An 18,003-nucleotide genomic window follows, 5' to 3' on the forward strand; every position below is an offset into this window, starting at 1 on the left:
GAGTCTGTAAACTTTACTTTCTCCCATGATGTTAGGTTCAGCCACTAGGTATTGAACTTCACGGTTCTTAAGGACTGTTCGTTTGGGGCCCATTATCTTACGGAGGATCTTCCTCTCGGCAACTAGCAGCATATTTTCTTCCTTGTGCGTTAGTGTCGATGCTTCGCATCCGTAGGTTAGGAATAATCATTCAGTACAAGTTATTGTTATTATACTTATTATTTAGTTTCACTGACCGTTGTTTGACAAATGTTTGTTAATCATTATACAGGTTTGGCGCTGAAAAAGTATAGCATTTGTTGATTTCGTTCCTATGACATTCAATGACTCTAAACATTAAACCATATTAAAACGACACGCCCCTCCAAGTCGCCTCTGCTCACATCTCAAGACGCACCACACACAAAAGACTACTTTTGTCAGATCCGATTGCGTTGCGTCTACGCATAAGATTAGATCAAATGAGAGCGTAGGCGTCCTGGGTAAGTTTAAAAATGGTTCGCCTGTCTCTACTAAATATCTAAATAGTACCAATAGTTGACTTTCTCGATTTCTTTGTACTCTTTGTAGGCGACATGTCCAACCAACATTTTTATTACATTTAGTGTCTAGAAGTAAGAGTCCCTGCGTTGCGTCCTCATTTTCCTCAGCTATCTCTATACTCTATTACTACTTCAGCCTGCGCTCGTGCGCAGGTACGTATTTACTTTATAATCTTTCATTGTATCCTCAGAGGTCATAGATCATTTAACAGACACTGTCTCCGCTTGTCAATTTCGTGCCTCAAGGAGCTCAATTCACGTCACCGAAATTTTTCAATGATATGTTTGCTAATATCAATTCACTGCAAGCGCACGATGCTTTACTTCGTGTATTCCCATTGCTCATTCAGCGTAGACTATTCAAAAGCTCACAACTAACAATAAAGACCTTCGTATGTGGACTCTATCAAATGGTACGTAAAATATATCGTAAGATGCCTTGCTATAAGAATAAGATATCTTTTCGTATAATATAGCTTCGTTTTCTGTGACGGGCTTAAACGTGTACGATTTATCTGTCTCATCTAATGGTAGTAAATGTTAACACGCGTCGGAATAAACATAATCATGTTTTAATTGGTCCTATTGATGGACAAGGAAAATCTTAGTTGTTTTACTTTGAATTTTCATGTCTTTTTTCCATTGCCGTATTAATATAAATAATTGATTATGCACCACACACATACATTAAGTAAAATCTTGTTTTGCCAACCTTAAACATTACATCTAATTGTAAGGTTTTGAGATAAAACGCCGGTGGTCAAAGAACGGTTTCATGTTGCTCGTTAAATGCGAAAAGTGTCTTATTGATAAATAACAATCAAGTACCTGTATTTGATCGCAGGCATGTGATGCTATGTGCAATGCAATGTTTGGTTGCAATGTGCAGTATTCGCAACGAGGCTTTCGCAAAAAAAAAAAACGCCTTTTTTATTACGTCATTACGCTGTCTCTTTGCTATTTTGAGGTCCCAATACCATGCCTAACCACATACTAAAAGTTGATAGCTCTCTGTGAACTCAACTCTGAACTATGTTCCCATAAGAGGGAGATCTATATACTAATGGTGCCAGTTTTCATTTTGTACAGCTGTCTGGATAGCATTTTATGTGACAGCCAGTATGTGTTTGCAAGTGCAGCGAAGCCGACGTTAATTACTTATATTATCAATACGTCTGTGTTTATGTAAATTAATTATCTTATCTCACCAGCCACTGGCCGTGCAGCCAGACGTGCATTAGGATATTGTATATTTATTTACTGTCTTGACGTTTGATTCATATTCTTGACTTTCTCGATTTCTTTGCAGGCGACATGTTTTTATTACATTGGGTGTTTAGAAGTAGAGTCCCTGTATTGCGTCCTCATTTTCCTCAGCGATCTCTTTACTATTACTACTTCAGCCTATAAGTCTATAAGTCTTCAAATCGAGGAGCTCAATTCACGTCACCGATTTTTTTAATGATTTCATTCTCATATCAATTCACTGCAAACGCACGATGCTTTACTTCGTGCTTCGTGTATTCCCATTGCTCATTCAGCGAAGACTATTCAAAAGCTCATAACTAATAATAAAGACCTCCAGGTTCATAATAACTCCACGTAATCGAAGAACGAAACTGTACTGGTTTTCTTGAGCGTTTGTCCTTATAAGTGAGGGATATAACACCCCAGACGAACGGAACATATAAATTTGCCCACGTCACGTGATCTCAATTGGCTTGGATGTCGGGGCACGCTATTATTTTTGCAATCATCGCCAATTGCTTGCCACTTACCCGCTACTTGTAGTTGCCGGTTTGATAGGAAAATGACACGGAAATCTAACCCTAACCTGACGATAAATGAATCTTCTAAGTCAATAACTAAAACCTAATAAGACTGACCTGACGGAAAGTTATAACTGTCATTGATTGTTTTCAATCAAGAACTAGATTTTATTGCCAGGGAATACTAAATATAGATAGAAAAGTTTTGTTCCTAGAGGTTACGAATACAAAATATTCGAGTAAAAGGTTTTCAAATCCTTACACTCTTAGCAAAGTGGTTGTAGTAGCCATCAGATCAAGTAATTACTTCGACAATTTGTCTTACATTACACCACTTTTCTGAGTAAAAAGGATGGTCTAAATTTGATGGTTTCACCTTGAAAACATTTCTTCGTGGTCTAACTTTTCTATGGGAGGGTTTGGGTTTGTAATTCTAGTAAGTAATACTAAGAGTTGATTCTAGTATGCCATATAGAGATTTAATCCTTGATCGTCAATGTTTTTGCGAAAACACGACCGTGCATTGGAACTTGATGACCCCGACTCGCCATTACACGCTGAGGAAGAGTGGAAACATACATAAATGGAAAATAAATTGCTGATGCGACTTCTATAACTGATGACGTCTCCTTTTGTGCCTGATACGGATACACCCTTTGTATATTTTTTTAACATAGCTAATAAATATAAAAGTTATTATAAATGCGAATTAAAAAGCCTACAGTTAAGCGGATTTCCGCCAAATTATTGAATTTTGGCGGATATCCGCTAAACGATAAATTCCTTATTAGGATATTTCCTTATTTATTGATAGATTTACGTGAATTGTACTCACAAGGTTTTACTTATACATACATATTGTCTCATTAACTTTCACAAATCCGAATAGTTACCATCACGTTGCATCTATTAACTTGATTACAATACAAATCATCCGACCCATGCATAATTTTAATAAAATTAATCTATGCAGCCAGTGGTTTTGACGGCTGAACGTGCGATTTCCACGTTGAATCGTTTTCATATCAGTGCGATTGCGCTAAATATTTGGTATTTCTTGGTTTTGTGCTATGTTGCTCAATTTGCGTGTTCTACAACTGTCTCATAACTATCAGGCACTGAGTTCTAATTACATACCGAGTTATACCCTCACGACCAGCAATATATGTGAGTTGGACATCCTGCGTAGGGATGAAAATTCCATAAAAAATCAAAAGTTTTTTTCGGGAATATTACAAAATTTCGGTTTTTTTCCTTTTTTATTCAGAAAAAATAAATACGTCATACACAATGCCGCTGATGAGTGATGGATGACAGTGTCAAAGTTAATAAAATACCAGAAACTAACACATAGACGTGCAACCTTAACGTTCCTGTTTAAATTCCTAATTAAGTACATATTGAAAATACAAAAGTAAAAAAAACTTGCTTTTTTCGGCTTTAATCGTTTTTTTAGAAGTATTGTAACTGAAATTTGCATCGTTCTTCTCGAAAGAAACTTGAAAAAAAAAGAGCCGTTTGGAAATTTTTCCGTATTTTTCCAGGTTTTTTCAACGCTAATCCTGCCTAATTAAATGAGGCGGCTACCACTACAGCAATTGCGTATGGGGTGCAACTGTGCTGTCCACGCGTGTGGAAGCTGACTTTAACATATATGATAATATGTGTAGGGTTTGCATGACGGATCTGAAATGTATGGGAAAATCCGCGGACATTTCATACATTTCGGATCCGGATTGCAAATATGTGGCTTGCGTTATGTCACGGACATCACGCATGCCGATGGCCATTGTCTCGGATCGCCAAAGCGTATAACTCGCCAGCGCTCGATAAGCAGTTGAAATAGCAACAAAGATAAGCGTCGTTGCATTTCCCGTAGCAACCAGCATTTGATTGCGTTCGTTGACTTGACAGCAATGTATCAATATTATAAATTAACATACACATGTGACTTCATAAACCATTCATTTATCAACATATACTGCAGAAGATAAATTTGTTAGGTTCGAATGCAGCACCTCGAGTTCTTATCTCCATCATCTAACCATATCGATTCATTAAGTTAGGCTAAACCTGATTTAATGAAATTATTCTAATTATTTAGATGTTAAATGTTCCATATATTATTAGTAGATATATTAGGCTCAATAAATACCATGGCAAAACGATATTTGCTGATTGCTGCTTTGGTTATTTTTATTTATTTATTTATTTAAACTTTATTGCACAATAAAAATAAATACAAATGGCGGACTTAATGCCTTTTGACTTTTTTACTGCTTTTAAGTACCTCATCTAGGCATACGTTTAATAACATACGTATTTAAGTTATTTATGACCAGGACCGTGCTATGACTATGATCTTGATACTCGATGATCATATCCAAATAACCTATCATGTTAATAATTTTGAAAAAAAGATGAGACTGTCCAAAAACCAACTGTAGTCTTCCCACGACTCGACTCGTAACTAACTTTCTATACACCTCGCTCGCACTAATATGCGAGTACGAGCGGGATGTATAGAAAAGTAAGTTACGCACACGCTAGTGAATACGTCAGTGTTAAACTGGTGATAGCCGTACTGTTCCTAATTAATTTACGATACGAGAAACACGTATTCATTCTCATTTACGTTTTCCTTATTTTTTCCTCTTTACAAAAAAATAACAGGCAAAGTATATCCGGTCCGTATACAAATTCAGAAATTTTATTGTTTTACTGGACTGGTTATGGACTGGTTTCGTAAAACTGGAAATCGTGTTGCCGTATGCTTAACTAAAAAACTGCGCAGATTGTGTTCTCAATCACGCAAAATGATTTTTTTTCTCGGTATTGATTATCTGTAATTACTAATTATGATTATATCCAACACTCATACTTTTTTTTTTATATTTTTTATAGGACATTATTACACAAATTGACTAAGTCCCACAGTAAGCTCAATAAGGCTTGTGTTGAGGGTACTTAGACAACGATATATATAATATATGAATATTTATAAATACTTAAATACATAGAAAACACCCATGACTCAGGAACAAATATCCATGCTCATCTCACGAACAAATGCCCTTACCAGGATTTGAACCCGGGACCATCAGCTTCGTAGGCAGGGTCACTACCCACTAGGCCAAACCGGTCCTCAAAACTTATACGAGCAATTTGTGTGTAGTTATGACGATATTCTTTTTATGTACAAGTTGACCAACTGGCACGCTGACAGATATTTGTTTCTAATAACGAAAGTATAATGACAGTTAGACGACCGGTTTGGCCTAGTGGGTAGTGAGCCTGCCTACGAAGCTGATGGTCCCGGGTTCAAATCCTGGTAAGGGCATATATTCGTGTGATGAGCATGGATATTTGTTCCTGAGTCATGTGTGTTTTCTATGTATTTAAGTATTTATAAATATTTATATATTATATATATCGTTCTCTAAGTACCCTCAACACAAGCCTTATTGAGCTTACTGTGGGACTTAGTCAATTTGTGTAATAATGTCCTATAATATTTATTATTATTATTATTTATAGTTTGGCGCCTTAACCTTTACTAAAATGATTACATGTCAACCTATAAAAAATATCAGTAATTAATTATAAATTTTATAAATGCAGAAAAATCTGTATTAATGGCAACACTTAATAACACTGGAAGCATCGGAACTAAATTGCAGTTATTGCTATTCCTCCCCCATTCGGATTTTAAACGGCGATCGATTTTTCCTCAATGCGTTTCGTTTGTTGCGCTATGTCCGTCCTTATCGCTACAACCCGGCAACCGTTTTTCTTTAAGACACGATCTGTGTTTATGAGTATGTGTCCTACTTTTGACATGTTGGTCTATTATTATTGTAGTGCTCTAAATACTAGATAGTACTAATGTTAGCTGTCCAATGAAATAGCGAACTGGAGGATTTGCAGTTTTTGTGTTTTTTTGTATATTTTTTGTTTTTTTTTCAACGCGATCTCAATCTGAATGGATTTAATATTTGCGTTTCTATTTATATGTTTTATAACCTCTTCTACAAGGCCTTTTAAACATAAAAAAAATATTACTAAAAAGTCTATAAACATTGTATTGACGTCAATCTATCTCAAGTATCTCAACAACCAATCAGGACCATTCATTGGGAATTGTCATGCCTAATCTTAACTACATTTTAATTTAATGTTACTCATACTTAACTACTTTTGCTAGCCAAACAAAATCAGTTTACGTTTTCCGCAAAAAAAATGTGTTTTTAATGAATTGAATAAATTTGATATGATTTGCGTATGCCAAATTGACATTTTTAAGGCATTTTTTTTCTGGCCTACTTTATGAGAAAACATTATATTTTGTTGGAAGCCTTTAAAACAACCTACAGTCAGTTTCGCTTTTCGCATGTGCAATTATGAAGATTCTTATAAGTTATTTACTTTTGTCTAACATCCCTATGAAATGCACTGCGGCTAGACTAGATGTATTGATCGTGATTTTACCAAGTGTACGGTCGTTGTGGTGTAATGAACTTAAAAAAAAACTTCTTATAACTACACTTATGATATAAGAACAACGATACCCTACTTCTTTTTTTTGACTTCCACTCAACCAGATAAGACGTCTACTCAAAATAGTGCTAATAATATTAAAAATGAAAGCCTCGTTAATTGGTATTCTTTGTAAATGCGCTAAGTTTGTCAAATTTCTATTTACTTAGTTCAAAACATTCGTTTGTTTATTCGTTTAGCGGTGGATTTCTACCGGCAACTCTAGCACTACTTCTATTTCAGTTGACTTGTTTTTTCTCTAATGACTAATTTAAAATTCTATTAACTCATTGCGTAAACTTGTCTCAGCTTGGGTCAGCGAAATACGAGGCACGACTTTAAATCAAACCAACCTGTATTACTACTAATTAGTTGATATTAACATTTGAAGGACCGTTAGCTCCTAAAGTTGCAACGTTAAACGTGTAATTATGTCATCTATTTCAAGCTTACTGACCTAAATATAGAAGTGTTCAAACGGCGTACTTATTACTGCCAAATATTGGCATAATCCTATATTATGCCGATATTTAGAATCTTGATCTTGCAGAGGACCAGCTAAATAAACTTGAGCGCCTTCAAAACGTCTGTATAAGGTTCATATTTCGATTACGCAAATATGACCACGTCTCTGAATTTCCTATCCAGCTCAAGTGGGTCCCTAGTCGCCATCGCCGTATTCTTTTCAACCCCTCTATATCTTAAAAAGCGTTTAAACTTTCTTCTGTCCGGTGTGCGGAGAAACATCTGGTGGAGCAAGGAGCAAAGAGGCTCCACCATTTTCTTCATCAAAATTTTATAACCACGCTTTTGCTTTTCGTGCTGTTCGATTTTGGAATGCTTTGCCAAACATTAGACTTGCTAAATCCCTTCTCATTTTCAAAAATCTTTTGTAAACTCATTATTTCGCTGCCTTAACTTACCTTCATTTATGATTGTATAATATACAATCCATACATATCCATACATATGTATATATATATTTATTATATTAGTATGTAGGTATGTATTATATTAAATTATATAATTATTTGCGTCTTCAGTTTGTTGAATTATATGTAAGTTCAAAGGTTGTCTGGAAGAGATCGCTTCTTATAAGATCGCGATAAGACCGCCTGTTGTTACCTTGCTTTTAAGTGTTTTTCATTTCCTGTCTATTTTTCACTGTTTGGTGCAAAATAAAGAATATTTACTTATTGCATTCTCTATTGATCCATCGTTCGACAAAAATTTAGGTTATTATGTTTATTTGAGTGTTTTTTAATAATATGTTGAGATTTTATTTCCAGTTTTCTTTTAAATTAGAGTAATCTATCATCGTCGTACATAATGCTACTTCGATCACACTGTCCTTCCATGTCTTGACATCAAATTAATTTGATATGACGGTCACGTCAGGCTCGTCGTGCGTCAATACATTTAATGCTATGGCCCATTTGAATAATGTTTCATCAGTACTTTTGTTATCATTGTTGCGGTAGACCACAAAATTTTAACAGCATCTTGACTTCTTGTGTTTACTCTAGTCTTAACCCTTTTTGTGATAGGCTTACGACTTTACGCGATTTTACTGCTTAGCTTTTCTATCTGTCGGCAAATACTACTATGTATATTATACTTTAAATAAACTCCACTTGATTTATTATCAGGGACGTTTGAAATCTGTCAACAACATTTATGCTGTGTCAATACTTTATCTTGTAAAACAAAAATGGGCGCCAGTAGACATCGTTGTCCAAACCTGACAGTTGACTATAGGAATTTATTTACTAAATGAATCGACCCTTAATACTGTTTGGCACTAGCGATAAATAGCTGTGCGCTTGCACTTAATGACATATTAATGGTATATAGTTTGTAATTACTTATTCCATCATTCTTATTACTGATCCGGAGTAGAAGTGTCCCGTGTCAATTTAATTACACTTGAAGATATTGAAGAACAAATGTTAAAATTGTAAAAATGTGTATACCCGGAGCTCCTGCGTTTTTGGAGAAAGAAACTAAACTTCAGTCTATATCGAAAAGGTTGGTTGTAAACACTTAAACTTATTCCTATAGCACTAAGTTGTATTATAAAAACAAGCTACTAATCTTAGTTTGTAATTGGTCGATCTCCGTAAGACTTTCTCCTGAAAATTACGAGTATATTTGGTTAACATATGATTCGAAATTTGATACCTTTCTATCAACCTCATGTCATGCTTTATTGGCCAACTATGCGGGCATAATTGCTTAAAGGATACAAGCTAGAACCCTTTCCCAAGAAAATTAATTATCTCTGTACTCTGTAAACGAGTACATGGAATCGATTTTGTAATGTGGTAATGTTATCTAATATTTAATTGTATCTTAAAAATGTCATGTAGTATTTTTTTAGTGGTACTTTTGTCTTTATTTGACATTGTATTGATGAACTTACATTGTTTGCATTGGCATCTATTTAGAATTTAACTTGATTTATATTTAACTGAATGGTACATTTTCGTTATAGAGAGACATTTTTTAATTTTATTATGTAATGTTTTGACGACCGTGATGATACGAGAAACATAATTTTGACATGATGCAAATTCATACTGTAATTTTTATCATAAAAAAATCGAAATCTAAATTGGGTGGGTATGATACGATACTTAATTCCTTAAATGTTTGACGAGAGTAAAGCTTGAAGAGAAACGAACTCGGCTAAGGACATTTGTGTATTATTAGAGAAATTTTCACGTTCAGAACAAAGAAATTAATGATCGTTGACCTCGATTTTGAAGTCCTGTGACAATCTGAATCTCATCCAATTTAGTCAACTTTTGTATAGAAATAAGTTCTTGGCTGCTCGTTAAAACCACAGTTTAAACTAAAATGAGGCACTATCATTAAGTATGGCGGATTCGTTGTAAAATTACGGCAATTGCAGGATTTAATTAAAACAGCCTGGTTATCATTTAATATAATGATCATGCTTTTATATCGAAAAGGGTAAACATTAACAGCATCTTGTGCGTGAATCTCATTTTCATGTTAATATCTAAATGTATTTTTAGAATAGTCAAGATTTGTAAGTTATCTCATATTAAAGTAGGACGGTTTAGTATTTATAAAACTATGTAATAATAATTTATTATATCGACTCTATATTTCGATGTTCCTTAACTGGTTCTAAAACTTTTATAACGACAACATTAATATTTAACTAATCTACAATTGTCATTAAAAACTTTAACCTTTCGTCTTAGCTCATTTTTGTCTTAAAGACTTGGGGTTTATTTTTGTTGCTTGCGGTCACATTTAAAAAAAAATATTGTTTGAACTTCATTTCATAGAGCTCAAAATATTGAGTATTTAATTTTATATTATAGAACGACTAGCTATGCAGAGACCTATTTATGAAAATTAACCACGCAGAATTATATTAAAGTTTATCCATTATTTTCAGGAACAATGAGAAACGCAAGGAGAAATCCCGCGTCGCAGCGAGATGTCGCCGTACGAAGGAGATGCAGATCTTCTCGGAGCTGATGGAACAGTTGCCCGCCAAGAAGGAAGAGGTGGAACAGCTCGACAAGGCTTCCGTGATGCGTCTCGCTATATCCTACCTCAGGGCCCGGGACGTGGTTTCACTGCGTAAGTATTATTCATTAAAAAGTTCTCGGGAGCTAACGGAAAAGAAGGAGGAGGAGGAGCAACTTGAAAAAGCATCTGTACGAGTAATGCGTCTCGCTCCTATTAGACTGCGAGCCAGGAACAGATTTCCATTACCAATCGCCCCCCGGGCGAAAACTCGTGTAGTGGTTAACGGCTAATATGCATTATGAATCCTCGTGGACGTCAGCTGCCGCTCCTTTGGTGGGTTGAAGAATGATAGCCACCGGATCAAGTAAAAAAAAATTGTCATCGCCTCTCGTTTGACACTTTGTCAGATGATAGGTTAGATGCTATTGTTCATTAAAAAAAATCGTCAACAGGTTGAATCGCAGTGGTAAGAACGTCAACGCTTTACATGTTCATGTAAATAGCTGGCGGTCTTTCCACCACGATACAACCGGCTGACAGGTTTTTTTTATTTAAAACAGCATCTAAACTATCATCTGACAAAGTATGAATCAGCCGGGAGGCGATGACTGACGATATACTCGTATGCTCATGGCCCGCGCCTGCCTCGGGGCCCGCGACGTGGTTTCACTGCGTGAGTTCCATTATACTCTAAGTTGTCAATAGGCTCATGGAGCTAATGGAACTGCTGTTAGCACAGGAGGCGAAGATGGAAGAGCTTGATAAGCCTTCCGTGATGCGTCTAGCTAGGTATATCTTATCTAGGAGGCAAGGTGCCGAGTACATACTACATATGTACGTACGTATACATACATAGGTATGTATGCACAAAAAGTTATGGGTAAAGAGCGGTTCAGTAAAAAAGCGCATGAAAACACAATGTATCTCACAAGTAATACATATTATATTAAATTAGATTGTTTAGTGCAATTCCCAAGTCAATCTATTTATTTAGAACAAAAGATTTATAATATTGATATGGTCACTATAAGATGTTGTTAGGTTAGCTAGTTAATTGCGTAATAACTTAGGACAGAAGGTCCCTTAAGGATTGAATAAATAAACCGACTTGGCATTACATGGATCTCACAACTTTTTACGGTTTCTTCTGAACTGAGTTGCGAGACTTGTTATTTTTACAAGCTATGATTCGATGGCATTCAGGTCAACGGTGAGGTAAATGATAGACTACTGATGTGTTCATGAGATATGCTATTGTGTTTAATATGACATAGGCACCATATCTGTCAAATAAGGCTCTAAATTAGTTATGATTATGATACGTAAGAATGTGACTTAGATACATAAATCGATTCAGTCCCACAGTTCGGTACCTACCGGAGGCACAAGGATCAGACGACTGTTCATTATAACCAAGCACAATGTAGGAATACGAGTAAAAATATTAACATTATAGCCTAGTTACTAATTAAAGATGACGTTTGTCATAAGTCTTATTATGATTATTTTACTATTAATTTAATACCAGTGCGTCAATTTGCTCATATGTCACTAATTTGTAAAGTCAGTTTGCACTCGCATCAAATGCCGTTACTAATCCATTATAATAAACTATATTAATAAATACATACATTTGAAAATATGGTTTTACGTATTTCCATTGCATCGCATAAGGAAATTCAACACGACTTTGTTTTGACGCATTCGCCACAGAGTGAATAAATCATTAAAAACGAATTTACATTCCGAGTGTTTATCATCAACGTGTAAATAAATGTTGAATATTGTTCCAAATATAATTTTGACCTGATGGCATGCCAGTGCGTAAATTTTATACAAATATTGAATTTTCTGCAAGAGAGTCTTTCTCAGAATTTTTTCCACGGTGCGTGTGTCTGAGGACCGAAGTCCAATTGGACTGGTTAAGGTGTTCCGTAAAACATCTCTTTGGTAGAAAATCAGATTAAAAAAAAATAACGTTTAAGAAGTTTACGGCACTACAAAGAGTACAAAGCAATTGTTTCGAGGAACATCGATTATAAATTCCTTACAGAAACTGCCTGGAATTAATTAATTTATTAAACTTTTATGCATTTGCTTACTTTTTGTTTCAATATTGTACAGTCAGCATCAAAAGTAGCGGATCAAGCAAGGTCTCAAAAGTATCTACCATTCTGTGATTTCTGTGACAACAAATAGTGATGGTTTTATATCTAGAACAATTAATAATGTAAAAGATATACTTTTGAATGTAAATTTTAGAGATTTATCTATATTTGGAAAAGTTATCTGGGATGTCAGATACTTTTGGCGCGTTGTTTTATCCGCTACTATTGATGCTGACTGTACCTACGTCGGAAAAAATGGAGCGAAATGCGGGCATTACGATCAAGAAATTTGATTTCTGTGCCACTTCGAACTTTGTCAAAGAAACCCGCATTGGGGCAGTGTGGGGACTATAGCCCAAGCTATCTCGCGCATGAGAGGAGGCATGTGCCCAGCAGTGGGACGTATATAAGTTGAATTATTTATTTATAATTATATTTTTACTATCGAGGCAATATATATGGTATTGGTTCTTCAAAAAAGGAGTATACAGGTTTTTAAAGGGTCGGCAACGTGCATGTAACACCTCTGGAGTTGCAAGCGTCCATAGGCTGCGGTGACTGCTTACCATCAGGCGGGCCGTATGCTTGTTTGCCACTGTCGTGGTATTAAAAAAAAAAGGTGTGAAATTTTATAAAAATAACACATAAAATACATGTATGTTTCAACTCTACAGCCTTCCAACGGAGACCCTTTAAATGTTGGTACTGGATTCGCACGAAACCGCAAATTTCCGTCTAATTTGTAACGATGGCACGCGCCTCTTCGCGCGTCTAACCACAATGACGTCGGTGTCTAAACTCGCAGCTCCTAACAACAACGTCACATGTGAACAGGTGGCTATACGCATTTACGACGTTATGGTTTTAAAGAGCTTAAAGCTCGGTTGACATATTGGTAGGGCTCAGGCAGGGCGAGACATCCATGTCACGCGAATTGAGTCGGACCTTGCGACTCGTACCTCTGTACGGGCTTTAAAAACAAAGTGAAAGCACGTCATAACAAATGTCTATAAAAACATGACCTCTGTTTATGTAGATGGACCCTACTTCCTACTACTAATCCCTTATTTTGATTTGAGATGCCATATTTTTAGGCAATTTAGCACCAGATAACCAAAGAGTTATGTTCGATGATGCTCTCATGATGCTACTCCTAATAAGTCATCATTGATCTTATTTACTGGATTGTCTATTATTAATATTTTACCAGTATTATGTTATGAATATTTTTCCATGAATTGCAATTATTCAATAGTTAATAGACAATGACAACGAGTCACGCGGTACTATACCAATTAAGGATTATACCTTGCGCCTCCTTAACACGCTCTTCTAAGAAACGCATTTCCGCGTATGAGAGAATGCAAAGATTACAAAAGCAATGCTAATAGTTCAGTTCAGACATGGGTTTTCTTGTAGAACCACAAATATTAGAGCTTTCGGATTTATTTTGAAATACCTGCTTACATATTCACGTAACTACCTAAGTTAAAGTAATATTAGTCAGACATCTTTTTTATTTCGCGGTTGAAGTGTATGACTCCTTAGAAATACATACAAAAAGTATGTAGAAGGACTTTTATTTCCCCTTACCGGCATGAGAACTCCAAAGTACGTATTAGCTGTCAACATTGCACACGAGTTCCGATCCGAGGAATTATACCTGAGCCCCGCTTCCCGCCCACTCCCCTGAGTTCGGTCAGATACAGCGCGGCGCATAACCTTCGGAAAATGCGGATTTCAATAAATTTTGTTTAGCAGACACGTCTGGAAACGATTTTTGCTGTCATCGAGTGAAGTCGAAGTCGACGTGATCCCGAGATAGTGAATTTTTTAATTTTTCTATTTATTTTTAAGCAATGCGAATCTCGTGCTCGAACTGCATGCATGTTTAATAGTTCGCTTGTCATAAGGACGAGATTTGCTTGTATCTGTATACGAATAAAGGCCTGTCAAGGCGTCCTTATGGCAAGCGACAAGGTGGGACGTTTTGCCGGCCGCGGTCACAAATATGTGTATCCGTGGGGTAAGTCCTCCTTAAATAACCATATAACTTAGCAAACCCTTCAGGGGCTTGTTAGGCTTAACATGCGTTTTTATTAATATAGCCCAACACTGTTAACTTATAATTCGGATATCTTATTGTAAGATCATAAGCTCCACCAATGGTGAATTATGTTGTTGAAACTAAGATAAGCTAACCTTATGATCAATTTCCTTCCAGTCCCCAACGCTACAAAGGACCAGCCGAAGGTAGAAAATCCCAAAGGCGTGGAAGAACTGTCATCAGAGCTGTCCTACATGAAGGCTTTGGACGGATTCGTCCTCGTGCTTTCCCAGCAAGGCGACATCGTTTACTGTAGTGAAAATATCGCCGATCACCTTGGAGTCTCACAGGTAAGATGTTGTACATGTACCATACTGTTTTATGTTAAATGGCAGTTCGTAAATCTTACTGCAATGGCATAGTACCTTACTACCAATATCCACCACAAGATCTACTAGATCATATCAGATTTGATAGATGACATAACCAACACCAATAATATTGGTACCATTGTCGCATCGCATACAATTCAATCATAGTCACTTAGAGACAAATGGTTCTAATGTATGATCTGATCAACTTTGATTTGAATAGTGCACGTTCACTGATAACGGCTATCAATAGCTTGAAGTGCCTACAATGTTTTCAAAAATCGTTCGTAATCCCAATATTATATGGTAATGATATATTATCTTGCAAGGTTATCGGCATTTGATGCGTTAGATAGAGCCGATGCCGTCGCCGTTAACGAATATTTAGATTTAGACAGAGGAAATTAATCTAGAGAATGAGAAACAAAATATTTTTAGTATGCATTGCCTACTTATAAAATTTATAAAACTTATTGATATAAGATTTTTTTTTATAAAAAATTGTGTCACTAGTCTAGATGCGTCAGATTTATGCGATAAAATCGGTGGGACTCGATAAGGTCTATTTCAGTCTAAAGTTCAAATTAAACGAGAACATAGGTAAATTACTTGATATTTACAAAAGAAAGTTGTAAGTAAGTTAAAAGTTAGTTTATCTTAAAATAGGATGAAAACTGGCCATCTTTTCATATCTTCACTTGGAATCACTAGCTCATGTTATTGGCACTACCTATATAGTAATGACAGCCTCTAGGGCTTTTGCCAGGGACAGTTAGAGGTAAAGAATATCCACAAAATTAATTTACATTTAGTACCAAGAAAAAACGATGTACTCCTATCAAGGTAACTGCAGAAGTTCAGCCTTATAATATCCATGTAGCTCTGGACAAGCCAAAATAGTGTTGACAGTTCAATTTTTGGCAACTTAGTTCAGTGCATCCACCTAATCAAAATCCTTAATTGAGAATCAGAAAGATAACCACCATAAACATAATCCGTGTATGTATGATCGCCAAAACAAAATAAATAAACATCCAAATAGCATGGAACAAAAATACCTCGATCACACCACGTGGCCACGCACGCAGCGCCGGCGCAAGTGGGTCGACCTCGTGACGTCACCGTGCACAGGCCGATTAACGAATGGAATAATTCCTAATAGTTATATCTCGTAGGCTTGTTAGAGTTGTTAGTGGGACGGTAAATGCAAGCGTCTCTGTCACGCTTCTGTGACATGTTATGTACGTAGGGCTGGACCAAGCCAACTGACTTATTATCTCACTTCCACACTTTGTCACGTCAAAGTACGTGTGGAGGTGTCTTAGATGGACTCTACGTAACTATTTTAAATCAAATCAAAATCAAATCTACGTCAATAATTTTTAGTCAAGTAAGGTCCATGGATACTATATACAATAATAATAATACATACCTTAGAGTTAATAGTTGTATGGTGTATTCGGATAGTTCCCGTCTGCTTCAAAATGTTGTCTAATTCCGAGAATCACCCATAATTCCATCAAATTATAGAGTCATGGTGGTTAAAATCATGTTATGGTGTAGAAATAGTAAAAACTGGCATAGTTTCGTAAAATAGCGTATTAAAATAAACATGGACCAAGCAAAGCAATTGATTATATTGTTATAAAACAATATACTTATATGTTATTATGTGCTGTTTTTTGGAATTTCGTATTTGCAGAATATGAAATGACCACTTATTTTAGGCTTAGGTATTTAAATTAATACCTAAGTTATGAACAAACAGGATAATTATAACGATTTTCCTATAAAGCACTAAACCAATCAATTATATTTCGTCGAATAAACGAAGTATTATTTGGTATTATGGATTCCCTTGTATCCGTACGGTATTTCAACAACGTACAAAATGTATAGTCAGCATCAATAGTAACGGACGAAACAACGCGCCAGTAGTATCTGATATTCCTGATAACTTTTCCAAATACAGATAAATCTTTAATATTCACGTTCAAAAGTATATCTTTTACAGTTTCATTGTTCCACATATAGAACCATCACTTTTTGTTCAGCTGTTACTTTTGATTTGACTGTACGTACACACTAATTTTTAGATTTGGGAAAACACTAATGACTATTTGTTTGGAATGGTATACGTAGGAGACAAGCCTATCGCCTATAACTTAGTTGTGCAAAACACACGCTGAGAGAAAGCGGCATCGAAGTCATGCAATCGGAACATACCATTCGAGAATATTCACGAAAGGGTCTAGTAGGCTAAGGAAGGAGAATTGGCCCCTGTGACGTTATTATATAGCATTTATATCATGTCATTTGTTGGCTATCTTATAATATAGAAACCCCTTAACTTTCAGCCTCCTATCTTGAACCGTCACCAAAATAATGTCAAAAACGTCATTTAATGGACACATTTTTCAAATTCGTGTTTCTCCTGAACTATATAAGGTAAAGCAATAAAATCAAATCATAGCTACAAAGAATGAGTAGGAGTATGACTCAGATTTTTTTAAATTTAATTCCCTGAAAAAATTATGACTAAAATGTCGGAGATTTTTTTGACAGCTGTTTTCAACAAGTATTTGTAAAGGTGCACCTATGGAAAAAATCACATAAACTGCAAATAGTATTAGCTACTGCCACGCGAAAAATCAATTCAATATAATTGGTGCAACATACTTAAAAAAATGTCTACGAAAGCGTTTAGCTTTTACATTCTCCTACATTCCCCAACCCGGGGTTAACCGGTTAAACCATTAACCTAGTGTCAAATTGGACTGGAAACCATAGTAACTCCAGGTTTAACCAGTTAAACCTGTAACTCCAGGTTTAACCAGTTAAACCTGTAACTCCAGGTTTAACCAGTTAAACCCGGATTAGTGGGATGGTGCACGTGGTCCTTAGAGTTTCTGGTTGACTACATCTATATTATAACCATAAAAAGGTACAAAACAATACCAATTAACTAAAAGAATTCTCTCAAAACTCCATCAGCCCATAGTTCAAAGTAAAAATACAATATGTATTTTAATCCCACAACTAAGTTCCCTATATCTATAACGTAACATAATCAGTGATAAAACGGACTGATCTACGTCACTGAGGAGGGAACTATATGAA

The 18,003-nt window shown here is 35.7% G+C and overlaps 1 protein-coding gene across 3 annotated transcripts in view; it reads left to right on the plus strand.

Annotated features, from left to right (window-relative positions):
* LOC133528183 (hypoxia-inducible factor 1-alpha-like) overlaps positions 1-18,003 on the plus strand; it is a 115,701-nt gene that overhangs the window by 18,306 nt on the left and 79,392 nt on the right. For 2 of the 3 annotated variants that reach the window (XM_061865448.1, XM_061865446.1), the window contains exons 2-3: positions 10,281-10,468; positions 14,690-14,862. In XM_061865448.1, the coding sequence (XP_061721432.1) occupies positions 10,281-10,468; positions 14,690-14,862 (361 nt within the window). Of the gene's footprint in view, positions 1-6,131; positions 6,254-8,746; positions 8,876-10,280; positions 10,469-14,689; positions 14,863-18,003 lie in introns of those variants that run through there. The other variant, XM_061865447.1, reaches the window with a different exon arrangement.

The sequence above is a fragment of the Cydia pomonella genome, chromosome 19, assembly GCF_033807575.1.
Source record: "Cydia pomonella isolate Wapato2018A chromosome 19, ilCydPomo1, whole genome shotgun sequence".
Taxonomy (NCBI): Eukaryota; Metazoa; Arthropoda; class Insecta; order Lepidoptera; family Tortricidae; genus Cydia; species Cydia pomonella.